The following is a 19005-nucleotide window of genomic DNA, read 5'->3' on the forward strand; positions in this document are numbered from 1 at the left end:
AGTATGTAGGAATGACCACACGTGCAGTCAAATCCAGAATTAATGACCACAAGAGCAATGTGAGATGCAAAAAACAGACAACGAAAATGGCATCTCACTTCCTAGAGGCACAGCACTGTGTGAATGATATACATTGGACTGTTATTGAGCAATTGAAATCTGAAAGAGGCTTGTTTGAGAAGGAACAAAGATGGGTGTTCCGTCTGGGCTCAGATGTGACTGGGTTGAACGACTCCATTCCATGGAGCCAATTGCGCTAAATAACCCCCATTTTTGCCAAGCACGCCGAGATCTGTTAAACACCTACTCCATTCCATGGAGCCAATTGCGTTAAATAACCACCACTTTTGCCAAGAACCCAGAGATCTGTTAACCATCTCCCTCCACACTCTTTTTCTAGTTTTCCCTGTCCTCAATACTCACTCCACAGGAGGACATCCTCGTTAACATCCAGGTCAAAAAACCCTACTGTTCCATTTGGCTCATAGAGGTCCAGTGATAGATGTAGTCCATTAGTCTTTGTTTTGAAAATTTACCTCCTAATCGGCTTGTTACCAGGCTTTGAATACTTGTAACTTTTTTCCCCCCTTAATGCCCATGGCTAAATATTATCATTATCCTTTTTATGTAGGCGGCTTATACATGGCGCTTTTTCCTGTCACCAAAGCGAGCTCAGCTCGTCTCCTCGTAACACACGAGGTTTCTATGTTAAATCAATTCGAATACAGGCAATTATACCATCTCCGCGCATGCGCGAGGCGGCAGACACTGAGTCCGGTCTGTCACCGGTATCGCACATGCGCGAAGCTACTCAGGTTTGTCACTGACGAATAGAGCAGGGGCGCATGCGCACCACTTTAACACTACTCCTCCGCACATGCGCATCCACACGGGAACACCCTACCCGGTGCGCGCAGATGCGGAATGCGGACTAGGGGTCCGGACCAGTTATGGGCCTTTTCCGTTTTCAATTAGGGGCTAATTGAAGTCTTCTGAGACTATTTAAACTCGCTCCTTAGTTCACAGCCTCACTCGTCGGAGCCGCGTGGAGGGGGAGCAAGCCAGACAGCCCTGTGAATAACCGTGAGTGTGCATGGATGTATGAACAAGCCTAATGGTGTGTGATCTTTATTATCGAGGGATTACAAACCTTTTGATCCATTCCCTTAAATACCTCACAGGTTGCCATATCGGGTAGAACGGACCCCCCAACACGCTGTGGCTCATGAGGCCATTGGACCTCTCTTAATAAGTAAGCTACACAATTGGGTCAGAAACCATACCCTCTAAGACCTATCTGATACTTTGAATGTGTATGTGTCTCAGTCTATATGTTGTTCGTTTTTTCCTTTTTTAGGGTTCCTGGACCTTCACTTTTGTTCCTTGTTACCCTTCTGTGTATTTACACAGTATAAATACGAGAACATGTATTATCCTGTTTAATAATAATTCTTAGGGTTCCTGGACCTTCACTTTTGTTCCTTATTACCCTTCTGTGTGTTTGCACAGTATGGACACAACAATCTGTGTCATCGTGTTTTACATGACTTTTCTGTTACAGGTATCCTGAACCGCCAACTGGGCGCAACGGACCGTACATCCAACATAGATAGGTACATTATTCACCATATCTATTTTTGTAGAGCACACTTTTAAAATCTACACACATGTGAGTAAGGTGGGGATAAGTAGTGCATATTCCCGTCCTGAAGAAGGAGTTCCATAACTCCGAAACATGTCGACGCACTAACTTGGTTGGGTTACCCTAATTAGTAAACCACAACCACTCTAGCACTCTTTTTAATAATACCAGCCGGAGACTCATTAAAAAAATTTTCAGCACTCACGTGCCAGGTATTTTTTTAATCCTTCACTTTCACCTCACCACTCACATTTTGGTACCCTCACACACACCAAACACATAGTTCACTCATAAAGTGCTCCTGCGTAGTCGTGAAGTCGTAGCACGCCGCATTCCGTAGAGGTTTGCGAAGACCCCGATGATGAAGCATGACACCAAGGGGCCTGTTGGTGTGTGAGGGGTATTTTAACAACACTGGTTGCTCCCCACCATTGTGGTAACAGCCGCCGTCCACCTAGTGGATTCCTTTTTGTTTATGATAGTTGCTAGGGGAGACAGAATCCACTATTCCCTCTCCATCCCTCTTTTGTTAAAGATTATGTGTAATGGATCTAACCTGGATGTAATTGATAACATAAGAGAGAGAACAGATTGATAAATAAAGCAAGAGAGATGAAGCGAAATTTAAAGAAAGATGAAGAGCCAGAATGAGATAGAGGAGAGAGTGAGAGTGTGTGTGAGAGAGTGTGAGAGAGAGAAGCGATGGATTGTTAGAGAGAACAAGAGAGAGGTGGTGAAACAGAGAGAGGTGGAGTTAAGCAGAGCCAGAATGAGAGAGTGTGGCAGAAAGAGAGAGGGGTATAACGAGTATGTTGAGCTAGAGAGAGATAAAGAGGGACATAGGATGTAAGACAGATATAGGTATGAGCATACGTACACAGTTATCTCTACTATAATCAGACACTGGAACAGACCATTGAATGTTGGAATGTAAAGTCTTGTCCTGCTTTGGGGTAAGTTACAACTGTGTCTGCTACAGGATTTTTTAAATATGAGAGAATGTTAATTTGCTTTGGCAAGTCATGCATTGTAGACTGCACTTAGCCAACATGTTTCTGACAATATGTAACCTTGAGCCACAGATTTGGTTGATTTTGATTGCAGTGGCTTAGTTTATTTGGTGATTCACAATTCCAATCATGGGTAACACATGGCTTGTTGAAGATAGATGAGATGTACTTGCAAAATGTTGGATTGCGTATTGCATTTCAGGTTTTCAATTTGACCAATCTTTTGACTTCTTACCAACGAAATACGAGTGTTTTCCTGGTCGAGGACCACACTGCCTTTTCTCTTATCTGTCTTGTATCAAAACCCTGCTGGACTATGGGTCGAATGAAAGCTTGAATAAGCAGCTACCTTTCACAATTGCTTTATTAACCTTCCTGCTTTCTCAAATTTGCTTGAAAATACACCATTTGGTCACTGTTTTTTCAAAAATTTCTTGGAGGGAGAACACCCCGGAACCCTCCTTACATTGTTCGAGCTCGCCCGCTATGCTCGCTCGCTGCGTGCAGTATGACAATTATTTTACGGTTCACCACTTTCAAATGTCACCAGCCGCCACTGGTAGTGCAGGCTTGCAGGCATTGTGGTCTGCCTTGAGTGCCATGGTGTGCTGTTGCTGGAATCTCAGTGCTAGAGAGACTGCTGAGGAGTTGAGGACAAGAGGTCAGGTCACTGAGGTCTACCACAGCAAGGAGAGACTAGACTGGAAAAAAGCTCCTGAAAAACCCAGAAATTGTATGGACTTGGATTCCTAAATTATACAAGTATGGTGACTAGAATGCACCATCAAGAACAAAACAAATTTTCCTCTTTCAAATCAGCCCAACAGGGCCGAATTAATAAACTGTATTTCTGCCTGCTCGATTGTAGGCTGCCCAATGGGTCTGCAGGGCTGCCAAGCTAAGAAAAGCTCAACTCCATTGAGCAGTGTCCCCACAGGTAGCCAGTGGAAGTGAGTGTTCCCTCAGGGCATGAATCACCCTTGCGACACATTGATAAGAAGAACAGATGGCTCCCCTGCCAGTACAAAAACTACCAGGGGGCATATGAGGAGCCAGATTGGCCCCATGAGCCTTGGAGCATCCTTGCAGCCCTTGCCATGAGTTTTGTGGGAGTCCAACTTGGGGCTAGGGTACCTGAAAAAGCTAGAAAATGTGCTAGAGCACATTTTCTTTTGAAAAGAAATAAAAAAGAGGAAAGGCTGTGGCTGCATCAAAGAGCGCACCAAATACAAAAGAGCTATTAGGCCTTGTGCACCAAATAAGCACTGAGGGTAGGCCTTTTAATTTGTGGCCGAGAAGTGGTACCACCAATGGGAATCACTGGTTCTGCGGGCTGACAGGAGACAAGCATACCACCTTAAGAGCCTTATTTGGAATTTTAGTTGTGACGGCATATGTCCCCTGGGTTTCAGAAAGAATGGCCCAGGAGAGTTTTCATCAATTTGAAAGCAGTGTTAGGCATATGGGGGCATTTTGTGTTTTTTAGGGATCAGAGCTTGCAAACATGCTGACTGTTAGAAGGCAATTCAGTGTACATGATCCGTCTGATATTTCTTACGTGTGTGTCACTGCTGGACATGAGGCCTTTTAGAGGGTCCGCTACAGGCATTTCCAACTGCCATTATGGGGGATGCAGTATACCAGCTAAGAAAGGTCACAGTCATTTTAATTGAGGGCGAATACTCCAGTATGACCTGGAACCCTCTCGCAAACATCATGTAGGGTCACCAGGGGCCACAGTTGCGACCCTTAGCTATCCCTGTAATTGCCTTTGCAACTCCTGGGCTCAAAGGTGGCAAAATCAGTGCCAAGAACACAGGGGTGTCTCACATTATCAGAGTCAGACTCTAAACACGTTTTCTGCTAATTGTGTATTACATTATTAGTGAATAATAGCTTATTATTCACTACTAGTGTAATAAAAAGTGGAGCAGCAAGATCTGGACAGTCCCTGGCATCTTAGATAAGAAAAATAAAATGGTTTTGATGTGTGTTGTGTGCATGCATATAGGTGAGAGTGAGTTTGGGTGAGAGAGCTTGTATATGTGTGAGCATGTATGTTTGTATATGGGATTGTGTGTGTGTGAATGGAGTAAGTATAATCGAGTCAGAGTAAGAGTGAGTGAGAGTGCAAATGAGTGATTCAATGTTAGAGTGAGTGCACAAGAGTAGGTGAAAATGAATGAGTGCAAGTCAGTGCTATGAGTGAGAGTGCAAATGAGTGATGCAGGGTGAGAGTGAGTGCACAAAAGTAGGTGAAAATGAATGAGTGCAAATCAGTGCTAATGATAGAATGAGTGTGAATAAGTGACTGTAAGCGAGCATGTGTTGTTATGCTTGCAGATCCACTGTTGGACCTGGAATGCTTCTTGCCTTCTAGAAGCACCCTTGACAAAATGTTGGCACTGGAATACTGGAGGCAATATTGCATATGGCATATCCTCAGCAAAATACTACTGCTGGCACTCTGTAGGTACATTTTGACATGGAGCTCGCATTAAAAAATGCCAGCGCTGGCCTCCTAGAAGAAATTCTTGGCAGAATTGGCACCTATGGTAAATTGCTTGTGATGTGAAAATTTTGCATTAAAATGCACTAGTAAAGCCCATTTTATTCTAAGGGAAGACACCCACCCTTTGTTTTCCCCTTGAAGAATATATAATAATTATTATGCAAATATGTAACTTCAGCAATATTAATTGTTGATGTCATCAGAATTAAGGTTATTTGACAACACTTCATGGTATGATGCAGGGTCAAAGGTCATATGATGTCACTTCCTGTGACATCATAAAGGTCAAAGGGTATATGATGTCACTTCCACTACCACTGGCATTTTGGTGAATCAATGCCCATGGACCCTCTCATCTGGATTCCTGACAGTGAGCGACCAGGATACGTTATCCTTTCGAAACAACATTTGAGCATCTCCTGGGCTATACAATAGATCTTAAATGTGACCTTTTGTTTAGTAGAAAGTTGGTAAAATGATCCAATTTTCCGAGGACTAATGCCATCCTAGCAGCAATGTTGTGGATTAGTTGGAGAAAAAAAAACTATTCTGGAAAGCCCCGATTCGGAAGTTAGGAAGAACTCGTCACCTAGGATAATTAGTACCTTGATTTCACTTGCACAGCATCCACAAAACTGACATCACAGAGATAATTCAAAAATGACACCACAGTGGCAGAGTGGTGGGGAGGTGAAGACTGTACATGTACTGGAAGAAATATTCAATCTTGTCACCACAGTGACATCCAGCTTTTAAACTTTTCTAAATATCTTGCACTTATAAATCGAGTCATTTGAGTGAGTTAGTTAAACTTACAGGGGAAAATGGCAGTCTCGATCAGCCCCACTCTATTTATTTAGCACTCACTTTCAAGTATGTACGTTTGAGTAGTGATCTACCAGCTCCTTTCTGCTACGTACAGCATTTCTGATTGGGATGCATGGAGGTTTAACAAGTAAAAATACATGTTCTACCTACGACGACACGTTTCACGTTTATATGAAGGAATAGACAAGATACGTCCGTATTGCGTGTAGTACTGAGTGTTGCTTGTTAGCATTTACATAACCTTACAGGACGGTGCCTCTGAACTAAAGTGATTTTGCTGCAGGGCTGCCTAAGAGTTACTCCAGGATACAGAAAATATGTGCTTGAGAGAGGTCTGTGTCCCATTGGAGACGGAAAAGTGCTGCAGGAGTGAGTAAGTGTTTGGTATGCGCCGCCCCATGCTTGACAATGCTACTCTGTGATCTTTCACCATATTGTACCATTTGTGTGAACTAGATGATACGATAAACAGACAAACTAGTGAGTCACACATCAAACCTAGGTACAATTTTCCAAATGTGCATGCACCTTTTGCGCCTGTCTTGGATTGCATTAATTGGATGATGGTACAGCACACAAACAGAATCTGTAGAATTATGCAATTTATTGCTCTGCACTTAAATTTATTAGATTAAAATAAAAAAAACAGACCTCCTAATACGGACGAGTTCATCCCATCACCACACAAAATTGGTTGCCTATAAGATAAGAAGATGGCTCTATTCTCCGCCTACAGATGTGGCTCATCTATATAGGGGCATGTACTTCTTAGAACTCCAGTTTCAGGAAAGAGCACATTAATTTCAAAAGTGACCTGCAGCTAATCTTGTTTTGTAAAGAAAAGAAAAAGGATCACGAGCACTGAAGGAGAGCTACTAACGTATTATCATTTCTCAAATATAGACAATCATTTGTCTGCAAAGTCTGCGGGACAAACTGGAAGAAAGGGTCTATTATAGGATAGTGGCGCACACCAATGATGGGGTGTAATTTAATACTTACTTCTGAGCATTTATTCCGTCTATTGCCTGAATCATCCGCTCATTCAATTCTTCTTCGAATCTCTTCTTCTGTGATTTAGTTCTGGAAAATAAAGAGTCAACTCGTTACATAACAACATTAAACTTAAAGGTATTGAAAATTCTAGGATATTATCAAACATATTTTGATATGACATTGACAACAATTTAAAGAACTATACGTTTTTACTGTGTGGTGGTCACCCACGACAACCCATGACAACAATTTTTCGGATCTGCCTGTATTTTTTTTCTAAAGTATAAAGGGGCAGATTTATGATAACTGGCGCATCCCCAGGGATGCGCCAGTTATTTTGCGCCGCTGCTCCGCCACCCATGGTGCGCCGCATTGCATGACGCATCTGTGCCGTTAAGGTGGCGCATTGCTGGAGTTGCGTCGCAAGCGCGACGCAGCTCCAGCAAGGCTCGGGGGTGCCCCATCTTTACAATGCTGCGTCAAGACCTACGCCTGCTTCAAGCAGGCGCAGGGTTTTGACCCAGCATTGGCCTGAAAGTGACTGAGTGAAATCTTATAGATTTCACTCAGCCACTTTTGCGAGGCGCACCTGCCCCGGAACGCCCACCCTGCGCCAGAAAGCCCACAAGTGGCGCAGGGCTTTACAACGTGTTGCATCTGCCTAGATGCGTCACGTTGTAAATGGGTCATAGGGATGCGCCATGTTTACGCCGCAGTTGCGTGACGCAAACGTGGCGCATTCCCAACATAAATCTGCCCCAAAGTGTCCTTGGGGGCTGAAAGAGGAAGTTCTATCAAAAATGGATACTATCATGTTAGATTGAAATTACACAATTTTAAATAATGTGTATGTTTTATAACTTGTGAAACCGTTGACCGATGGAAAAAAGTAAATCAAAAACCAATCCACCCATGATCAAAATAATGCATTGTGATTGTTTTGGTCTCCGGTTTGCAGAGTTTAAATGCATCATGTATATATAGGCCCACAATGTGAACAGTTGGGGTGTGGTTTACTCTGATTCGTCGTTAGGAATCCTTCCATCAGCCTTTCTTCCCCTTCCTTCCTCAAATCATATTCTGTCTATCTAATGATCCTTCCTGAACTCTTACACATCTTCTTTCACAGATTGCCCTTGAATAGTAGAGAGTGATGCCTTTCGAGATGTCTGCGGGTGTCCTCTGACTTAACACTACATTGATTCTATTCATAAGTCAAATATAGTTCCTTTGCATGTTGGTTGAAATAGTTTGGCTTTTGTGCTATGTTCGTGTCGGATATCACAATCACAATATAAAATGAAGTAGATCTGTATGGACCTGCCCACTTGATATCAGACAAAATGTGTGTGAGGGTTATTTAGGGCTCGAGGTTTCTGATCCATCCATGACAAGATAGCCAGCATTGTATTCACGACTTCTGTGCATTATCTAGGTATATTATAGCTTGGCTAGACTGTATGTTCTCACACTTGCCATCAGAAAGTGTATCTTATTTGGAAAACCTTTAGAACTCCCATTTTGATACCTAAAATTCAGTTACTAGTTACTCAAATGTCTTTTAAGTATCTCCATAAACCAGCTCTTAACAGATGCATTGTCCTGTCCTCCAAACCCCTAAATCCCTAATTTGACAACATTCATCGTGGGCAATTCTTTCTGACCCACCATGGTGTATTTTTCCTTTACCAATTTTAGATCAAATTATATTATGCCTGTTTGGAAAAATATACCGGAGAAATATGGCATTCTATCCAGTCTTTTCTCTTTCTCCTTGCACTCCTTATGGTTCTTTGAGGTGCCTTGCTGCACATTTCCATTATTTACAGATACATTTTCCTTTTTTTAATAAACATTTTGCATACTTCAAATTGACGTGAGGGCAGACTTTCTTCAACATTAAAGTGTTATGTTTCATAGGGTACCCTAATATAGCCAGAGTATTCTCCTAACCTTTCACCTACGTTTACCGTACCATTACACTACACAATGGGGTTTGGTATTGACCTTTTACCTATTTAAGCACTGCATAAAATGTTGTGTGGTGTTCCCCGAAAACTAGCCACATTAATTATGCATGAAGATTCTCAGAATCACCGCAGGATTACAATCCTCTGCATAAAAACTATGTATAAGGGCCCGTCCTTCTGTCATCCATGACCGACATGACACAGCAAGGTAAAATCCACTGACGGTACCTTTTGGGTATATATACACCACATCTTTGCCCAGGCAAGTAGAGGAGAAAGACTTCGATGCTGAGGTTCCTGCACTCCTGCTCGCAGTGGTCTGAAATCCCTTGCGGGGTATCCATCTTGATACCATGACAGAGTCTCACACTTCAGGTAATGGGTTTGGCTGTAGCATAGGAGGATTCTTGGCTCTACACCTTCATACATGCTAGGTACATTTAGATACATCTAGTTAGGGTTGCATCGTAGGAGTAAGCACTATTATTGTCACGTATTTATATGCTTGCATATATGGATTGTTCTTAGCACTATGGTAGGAATCGACCATCCTTTTACTCTGCTGGTGCTAATAATCATTTATATCTGTTTCTGTCTAATGGTTGTTTCAGCTCACCTATTTTACACTAGAATGACATTGGTTCAATAAATGCTTATTGAAACATCCCGACCATTTATTCTCTGTAGTTCTCAGATCCAAAGTGAGCACGAGTGACTGAGCGAAAAGTACTGTACTGTTTACATGATCCCTGATGGGACAGACTTGTCATGTTCGATAGTTGCTAGGAATTATTCTCACCTTGGTAAGAGGAGTTTATAGTGCCACTGTGAGCTAGCTAGTATACAGGCAAACACACCCAGTGGGGGGGTTCTAAATGCGCAGATCCTATATATGTTTATAGGTAACTACACGACATTAGTGACCGCCAGATGCAAGTGTTTCAAATGGGTCGGAATATTTTAAGAAGAGAACATGTGATTTGATTTTGTGCAGCACACTGAAGTAGAACAAATGGGACTGTGATTGTCAGTGGTTATTAAATAAATCAGTGACTTATTTCTAAAGAAATCCAGGACATCAAAAACAAAGTGATGGCCAAAATACTTGCATTAATCTCAGCAACTGGCAAACACATGGGCCGCGTCCTAATCCATCATTTCTTTCCCACCATGTCATCTCAGTTTGGACCCAGCCATATGGAACTGTTTTGTCTTTGAACAAAGAGAGGGTGGAACCATAGTGAAAGTCTGTAAAGGTAGAAAATTCATGAATAGTATGAAATTGCCACCTTACCCTTCAAGTGAAACCTGAGGAGAATGTATAAATGTGGTGCCGTCATCTTTGACGGAGGATTTAAAATTAATTTATAATGATGCCCAGATAAATGACAGTTTTGATACACAAACTGGAAATGTGTTCAGCATAAAAGGTTGCAGGAAATGTGTACAACAATAAAGAGCAGCTCCGGCAAAACATCCCCAGGGCCGGATAGTGTTCTGATGGATTTATTCAAATATAAAATTGATGAATGGGCTCCACTACTGTGCAATGTCTTCAACTCATTAGATTCTATTAATATACCAATCACCTGGTCAATGTCTGGTATTATTCCAATCTTTAAAAAAAGTGGGGGGGCAGATCTAATTTGAGTTTGAGTTGCTGTTGCTCAATATCTTTGAGTCATTGATCGAGATAATTAAGAGAATACTAATCAATAGAGTGTTAGAATAGACAGACTCTCCAATTAGAATTGTTCAGTCAATATACATTTCGCCAAGGCAAAGTAGAGCAACACTTGAATCTACACTTATTAAATCATAAATATGTACATGCTACACAAAGGTCATTACCTCTGGCCTTTGGCAAAGTGGATTGATGCAAATTATGGAGTATACGAGGCCGTTTTACATTTGTGAAAGACGATGTGTATAAGTTTAAGTGTGGCAGTGAGATCCGGCCACAAAGGTATCAAGGAGTTTCAGCCTGTGTTCTGATGTACAACAAGAATGGGTTTTGGTCTAAGCATGAGCGTAAAATCCGTTCCGCTCGCGGATTTTGCGGATTTTCGGTAAATTCGCAATCCGCGAACTCTCGCGAATTTACCGAAAATCCGCAAATTCGCACACAGTGGATTTTTTTGCTTGGTGGTACAATATTGCGGCGTGCGGCGTTCACTTACCGTCATTCAGCGTTTGCCGAGTTGTTTTTCTCGATATTTTGCGAGTGCTGCGCCATTTTGGATCTTGCTGCGGGATCCCGCGGGAGTTTGGCGACGCATCGCGAGAGTTCGCAATTGCGAACATGTGGATGCGGCGGGCAGCAACAATCTCGCACTCGCGAAATTACAAAATTTGCAATTCTGCACAAGAAATCCACCAGCAAGCAGCATAAACCTTCTGAAAATGATGATTTTTATCAGAATAACTCCTCAGGTTGACATTTGCCTGCACTTTTTTGGATTTGAGGCCTTTTTGACTTTCTTTGGATCACTTTTGGATTAGAAATCAACTTTCACAAGTAAGTTTGTTTGGGGCATTACAGTTGCTGTTCTGCAGAAAAACGAGTTTTGAAAAACTGAAGCACTCAGCAGGTGCAAAAGTTCAAACTCATCATTAGTAACCATTCCCTGTAGTGCTTCCTGAGGGGCCCCTCCAGAGTTCAGTTGCCTACTTGCAACTATTCTATGACCCTGCTCTGACCCTCACAGCAGGCTCAGAGAATAGCTACAAGTATACAACAAAGGTCCTGTTAAAAAATTACACTGCAACAGAAAGCAATTACAGATAAGGAAGCAGGTGCCAGGGATCTTGACCTGGAAGGATTACTTTTTGTGGATGCTGCTGGATATTTGGATTTTTGCAAAACTGAAAGCACTCAGCAGGTGCAAAAGTTCAATCTTATCATTAGTAACCATTCCCTGTAGTGCTTCCTGAGGGGCCCCTCCAGAGTTCAGTTGCCTACTTGCAACTATTCTATGACCCTGCTCTGACCCTCACAGCAGGCTCATAGAATAGCTACAAGTAGGCCACAAAGGTCCTGGGAAAAAAAATTGCACTGCAACAGAAAGCAAATTACAGATAAGGAAGCAGGTGCCAGACAGGAAGTTTAAATTCAGTGACACATTAATCAACCCCAAATTAATTCATGTCAGTTGAAGCAGGGCAGGTGTGCTTGCTTTCCCCCCCCATATTCTACAGTGATGAACCAGAAATTAATTCCTGTCAGTTGAAGCAGGGCAGGTGTGCTTGCTCTCCCCCCCCCATAATCTACAGTGATGAATCAGAGGGTGGCAGTGATGTACCAGAGGATGCTGTGAACCTGTGATGATGAACCAGACGTAGAAACAACAAACTCGCGACCGGTGCGAGCCGACAAGTAAGTTCGCAACTGCAAACTGGTACAAAACCCTCCCGAACTGGCAGAAACCCTTGCGAACACAAAAAAAACCCACAAATTCGCGAGAGTTTGCGGATTTTGCGGATTGCGAGTTCGCAAATACGCAAATTCGCGAACGCCAGATTCGCAAAATTCGCCCATGCTTATTTTGGTCCCTCTTCTGTTTATTTTTTACCAAACTCACTGAAGGCAAGACTTTAAAGGAGGGCCGTAAGATGCACAGACTTGGTCAAAGGTCCATCCCAGTCCTTATCTATTTGAATGACAGTTTCTAAGTTCAGAGTAATCAATAGCCTTAAGAAATTAACTGATTGTAATTTCATGAAGATACAGACTTTGACCTTATTACTAAATTGTCAAAGCTATATATATTGACCCTGATGCCAAAGTCAATAAAACCTGTCATCTTTTCCATCAATGGACAGATTGCAAATAAATGTCCCTCTTTCTCCTGCATGGTGTACCTTTTGGCAATTCCAAGAAAGTGGCCAATACCATATATCTAAGCAAGCATAATAAAAGGTCTTTTTACTGTGGATGCCTTATTTACATTTGTGTCGAACCAATCAGATGGCTGGATGTGTTTCGTGGCAACCCATGGCACCGGGGTAAGGGGAAATCACAATTCTGTCTGCAGCTTCTCAGACTACTTCAGGGATTCCAATTAAATATACCACAGATAATTTGGATTAGACTACCTGGAGAATAATATCAGTCTAGAACCGTTTATTCTCTGGATATTTACTTGGCCATATGAGGGCACCAAATTCACACTAGAAATCATCCTGATTTGCATTCGTATGAATTGTATTGATAACGTCCCATGGATAAAATATGTAAGAAATAGCTATACAAAGATTGGCATTCCGGACATTTTAACAGCCAAAGAACAGGTACTTGTAAGAAGAAAATGTTTGTCAAATATCTGTTTGTCAAAGATCCTACATTAAGCTAAGAGCCCTTGATAGAGAAGAAAAATGTCTACAAAAAAGGTTTGATAGTTTATTGGCGTATTGTTAATCTTCCAGGTTTGCAGCTTGTTTAAAGGACCTCGTAAACACTATCCTAAGCCTTTGTTGTGAGAACAGCACTTATTTGACGTCTTCAAATGCCACATTTACTGTGGGGGACATATTAAAGACTTGCTATGTTTTTAAGGTCTAAATTGGTCTAATAGTGTTCTACTTATGCAAGTATATGCAATGCTGATGACAAAAGATTCTTATGTACTGTAAATTATACATATTAGAACCATTTAACGTTTGTTGTGTGGATTTCTACAGCTGAATAAAACTAATACGACTGACTTGGTGGACAGTGTTGTTTCAGAGTCAATAGTATGGAACTTGATTTCTGTTAAAGGGCTAAAATCCACAAGTGGCGTCCAAGAGATTGCTGAAGAAGGTCGACCTTGAGATCTAGTATTCCTCAACACTCAAGTAAGTCCGCAGGTGCACCAGTCCACTGGTCTGTGAGACATTAAGTTAGATGTGGTTGGTTGGCTTGAGATGGGAGGGGGATATGGTCTGCATGAAAAATGAGAATGGGAGCATAATTGCTAGAGAGGAATATGGATGATGGTTTCAACTGCTAGCAAAGCCAAACACATTTTATCTGAACATGATTTGTATAATGGGTGAGTGCAAGGTGGTGGAGTTGGAGTAAAAGATTGAATAGTGGGCCAAAATGTGAAGAAAAGTGGAAAAGGTATTCCACGTGAGACCAGATGGTTGATAGAATGGGAGGGGTATAAGGGTGGGATGAGTGAAAAGGGCTGTAAAATATTTCTTCTGTAAACTGTGTCTCAGTCCCACATGGTTCACTTATAAATAAGCTTGTGACTAACAGCTACACAAACAGCAAGTATTCTCTGATGTTTACTGTTAATTTAATAGTGAATAAATACTCGCTGGTATTACTTGCACTGGCTTGAACATCTTGAAAAGCTGCATCGTCACATGAGACCTCCCCTTTGCAGGTTTGCCTAGATAAAGCTCTAAGAGCAATTGAAGACATGCCCTCTGGGAAGGCTCAGGATCCTCCTGACTGTGTTCCAGAGTACCTGTTTTGCATGGAACCTCAGGTGTGGGGCCCCGACATCAACCAACTATCAAATTATATATAGACAGGTGGGCAGGTCCAAGATTCTTGGAAAAATGCTGAGATCATTCCAGTATTCAAAAAGGGAGATAGAGGTTCTCCAACAATTACTGGCAAATTAGCATTCTAGATAACGTGCAGAAGATTTTTTGTTGCCAGATAATGGCCAGAATACAGAATACAGGTCTGGATGAAGGAGGCAGACATCTTGACACTTTTCCAGGCCGGTTTCCCCTTTACGGTCAGTACAGTGCACCAACTTTTTTGGTTCAACCTCATAATATAAGTAGCTCAGGCTCTCTCTTGACCCTCTCTACTTGGCCTTTGTAGACCTCAGGGCAGCCTTTGACCTGGGTGCAAGGCAGCACCTTTGGTCCACTCTGGCTGCTATAGGTATTGATACATATTTGCTGGACATCCTCATAAGACTCCAATGCAATACCATAGCACAGGTCAGATGGGGTCCGGGTGGCGATTTTACTGACTTAATCACAATGCAGCATGGAGTAAAGCAGAGGTGTGTCCTTGCGCCATGCTTTTTTCACTCTACATAAATGGCGTGGTTTCTTTCTCAGTTGAGTCCATAAATGACTCCCCTAAACTAGCTTGTCATTCAACTCCAGCACTTCTATTTGCAGATGACATACTTTTGCTTTCCTGTACTCCATCCGGACTGTAAAATCTTCGGGAATAGTTTTCAGAGGTTTTGTCTCATCCGTGGATTGGAGGTGAACAATTCTAAAACAAAGTTCATGGTTTCTAACCTGTGCAAGTAACACAGAGCGAATTTTCAGCTGAATGGGGAAAAGCTCCAGGCCATAGGAAAGTTCAACTACCTGGGGATCAGCATTGTTAAGAGCAGGGCATGGAAAGCTCAGTTGGATTAGAGTGAGACGGTTCTTCTACACTCTGCCTCCGCCATTATCAAGAAGTGTAAGGTAACCACCCCTAGGCCTGCAGCCATTGAGTTATATAGGGCAAAGTCACAGGTAGCTGCTTTATAGGGTGCTGAAGTCTGGGGCCCTGATATCTAAGGCCTGATATCTAAGAAAAGCAACTTCTTGAGATCTCTATTTAGCCTCCCGCAGAGTACACTTATGCTCCCACTCTTCTATGACACAGGGATTAAAAGGGCGTCTGACCTAGCAGTCTTAAACCAGCTTCTCTACTGGGTGAAGCTGTGATCGACCCCCAAGCTTTTCCACTATAGGGTAGCTCTGGAGGATATCATGCACCTCAACAGCGCTCATCTTCTCCCTTGGCTTAAACATGTCAAATTTCATCTATGTTACCTGGGTTTGTGTGATAATTGAAGTAATCAATCTTCAATGGGGGCAGACACAAAGGGTAGAGTCAAATCGGGGTTCTGGGAGAGAATCAACAATTACCAAAAAGCAAGATCTGGGCGGCTGTTAGAAGCTTTCTTGGCCAGTGAAGTTGTTCCTGCCAAGGAAGCTTACTTGGACCAGATTCAACCACCAATGGTGCATACTTTGTTTAGACTAGGAACACTTCACATACCTAATTTCACTCATAAATAGAAGTATTGCCAAACTATTTCCCTAAACTGTGATACATGTAAACACGTCATTGAGGATGTTGAACACATCCTCTTTTTTGTCCTGCTTATGCTTAATCCAGGCAGAGATGGATCAAACCACTGTGCACTCTTTAGGGTGTGAAGGCATACCGGGTGGCCTATCGCATTCTGAGATAAGACCCTAGCCAGGTAGTAGTATTAAGCGTTAGTTGATATCTTTACACAGTGTGACTAAACAGGAAAAAGCAGGGGGAAATGTTTTAATTGGGCGCATACTTGCTTTGTCTACTATGGATTGTATTCATTTATATGTCCCATGATGCTCCTGGGTCGAGGTATTCAGTTATTGTAGTTTGAGTATTTAAACTAAGCCCATCCCATCTAATAGACAATTATGGGTCGATTAGAAATGGACTGTGTGTGGGAACACATTGTTTTCATCTATTTTAATTGATCTTTCTAATCTGTAAAAGTGGATTTATGATTTCAACTGTTTTAACATAACAAAATCTTATTTCACAAGTGTTATTCATTTCCTGCCTATAATGTTTGTACATGCTGAACTGAACTGAAGGAGATCAAACATGCTTTTCATAATTACTTTTTGAAATCCGAGGTGTTTCTCTCAGGACGTATTTTAAAGCGTGTGGTGTGGCAGCATGTTAACGTTTCTCACACTATTTATGAATAAAGAGCAGGCAACGCTATGGCCACCATTTCTACATGGCATGGGGTTTGTGAAGAGAATTCCGTCCAAGTTTTTATTATAATATTATGAGAAAATAAATTATGTTTCGTATAGTGTAATTTAAGAAAATACAGAAATATGACTGCTTTCTATCTTTGTCCTACTTGTATGGCATGGAAATGACTACATATGAATGTTGGAGAAACTCATGGCACACTTACATCTTGGTGCTTCATAACTCAATTAAAAAATATCGAATCAGAAAGCAAAGTTACTAATTGCTTTTTGAAATTAGTAAACATCAGTGTTTTAACATACCTTTCTGTTCGGCGCTGAAAATGATACTGACCCATGGGTACATCCTGAAATAAAGAAATGTATAGTTAGCTGTTATGATAGTTTTTGAATAATGATTGAATTATGGAAAGTATATCAATGCTTAGCCTAGGAATGTTAAAACTGTTTGGTTAGAACTTAGACATTTTTGGGTGACACCATTTTATACAATCAGCCCTATCAGCATATCTAAACCTAAGCACTCAGAACACGGCCTTAACATATTTCACAGTGAACATTCTCTTCATTAGCTATTGTAGTATAGCTGTAAGACTGAAACATCGTTCACCTTATGATGGGAAGCTGAAAGAGAGTACAGACATTTGGTTTTGTAATATTAATCAAAGTCAACTCATTCAAAAGGTACTTTATTCCGCCACTGACAGCCATAAAAGCAGGCTTTTAAAAAAGACATTTTATCACTTATACAATCAATTAATAAAACCGAGATCACACGAGTAAATATAGTAAAAACAGCTATACAAATCAATAAAATGACCAGCGTTGTTTCCCAGGATCAAGTTTTTTAAAGAGCACTGAAAACAATATATAACGTGCAATAGTCCTAAGCATAAAATCAATTGCTGTGAACGAATGAACATGAAGTGCACATGATGACACATAGTAAACTCTGAACGCGACCAGCAAAAAACAGGCTAGTTACTGCAAAGACAGCTTCTTCCTGTGCCTAATGGCCCCTGTTAAGAAGCAAGCTTGTGACCCCAAAACAGACCAAGGGTGGAGATAACATTTGAAGATATAATAGTGCGGTAAACAACGTTTACCCCGAAACTTTTACAACGCAGGGAATCACAACGTGGTCGTTACAACGACCGCGTTGTGATTCCTCATACCATTACTCTGCAAGCCGGAACAACGACTTGCGGAGGGGGGGGGGAGGTGTTGGATTTAAAATCCAACATCTTCCCTAGTGTCCACACAGACTGGAGTTGGAATAGTAAATTATACTATTCTAACATTCAGCGCCCCCCTTCGTAAGTCGTTGTTCAGACTTGTGGAGCAATGGTATGCGGAATCACAACACTCTTGTTGTAACAATCGCGTTGTGATTCCCTGCGGGGGAAAAGCCATTCTCTTCATTAGTTATTGTAGTATAGCTGTAAGACTAAAAAATCATTCACCTTATGATTGAAAGCTGAAAGACATTTGGTTTTGTAATAGTAATCTTATAAGAGCAAGACCCCAAGTGAATCTTGCCTATGACGTTATATAGTCTAATCGCAATCCAAGATGGCCAGCAAACATCCAAAAGTAATTTTAAATAATGGGATTTGCGTCAAATTTGGCACAAAAGTTCATATGTGCATGTTATGTGCATGCTCACATATGATCTAGTCTGTGACATCATAAATAAAGTCCAAAATGGCCACCAAAATAATGCTGAAAACTTTAAAATTCAAATCTGCGAGGTGTAAATATTCATACTTAGTGACATGTATCAACATTTATTATTATGTATTATAAATTAATATATACTTTTCTTTTTTTTCAGCTTGACCACATATTCTGTAATGCCTGAAAACGAGTAGAATGTCAAAATAATACCTTATTGCAAAACTCAGACCCAGAGGTCAAGCTGTCCAGCACAATGATGTTGTTACAACAAATTGGTTCTTTATCAGGATAGCACTCATGAAAGACGTATTAGGCCAGCAAATGCTGCACACAAACATTATGGGTCTGGTTATAGTGTTGTTGACCATTACCTGAAAAAATATAAAAAATTGGAATGCATACCTATGAATATCGAACTAGCACAGCTTAATAATGGTTCTGGTATTGAGCAGACATTCGGGACTAACAATGCAGTGTAGTATATTTATATTTTTTTATCTACTAGCGCAACAATCTAAAGCTGCAATTGGCTCAGAAAAGAAAACATAGTTATGCAGATCTATATGGTAGCTCAGTTAAACACGTTTGGCAGTTCCAGTTCCAAATAAGAGTTCTGGAAGAAAAGCATGT

General features: G+C 41.3%; 1 protein-coding gene across 2 annotated transcripts in view; it reads right to left on the reverse strand.

Annotated features, from left to right (window-relative positions):
• Positions 1 to 19005, reverse strand: part of ADCY2 (adenylate cyclase 2) — a 1840236-nt gene that overhangs the window by 996566 nt on the left and 824665 nt on the right. For both annotated transcript variants that reach the window (XM_078687629.1, XM_078687630.1), the window contains exons 8-9: positions 17002 to 17045; positions 6995 to 7075 (exon numbers count right to left, since the gene is read on the reverse strand). In XM_078687629.1, coding sequence (XP_078543755.1) covers positions 6995 to 7075; positions 17002 to 17045 — 125 coding nt within the window. The remainder of the gene's footprint in view (positions 1 to 6994; positions 7076 to 17001; positions 17046 to 19005) is intronic.

This window comes from Lissotriton helveticus, chromosome 4_1 (assembly GCF_964261635.1).
Source record: "Lissotriton helveticus chromosome 4_1, aLisHel1.1, whole genome shotgun sequence".
Lineage (NCBI taxonomy): Eukaryota > Metazoa > Chordata > Amphibia > Caudata > Salamandridae > Lissotriton > Lissotriton helveticus.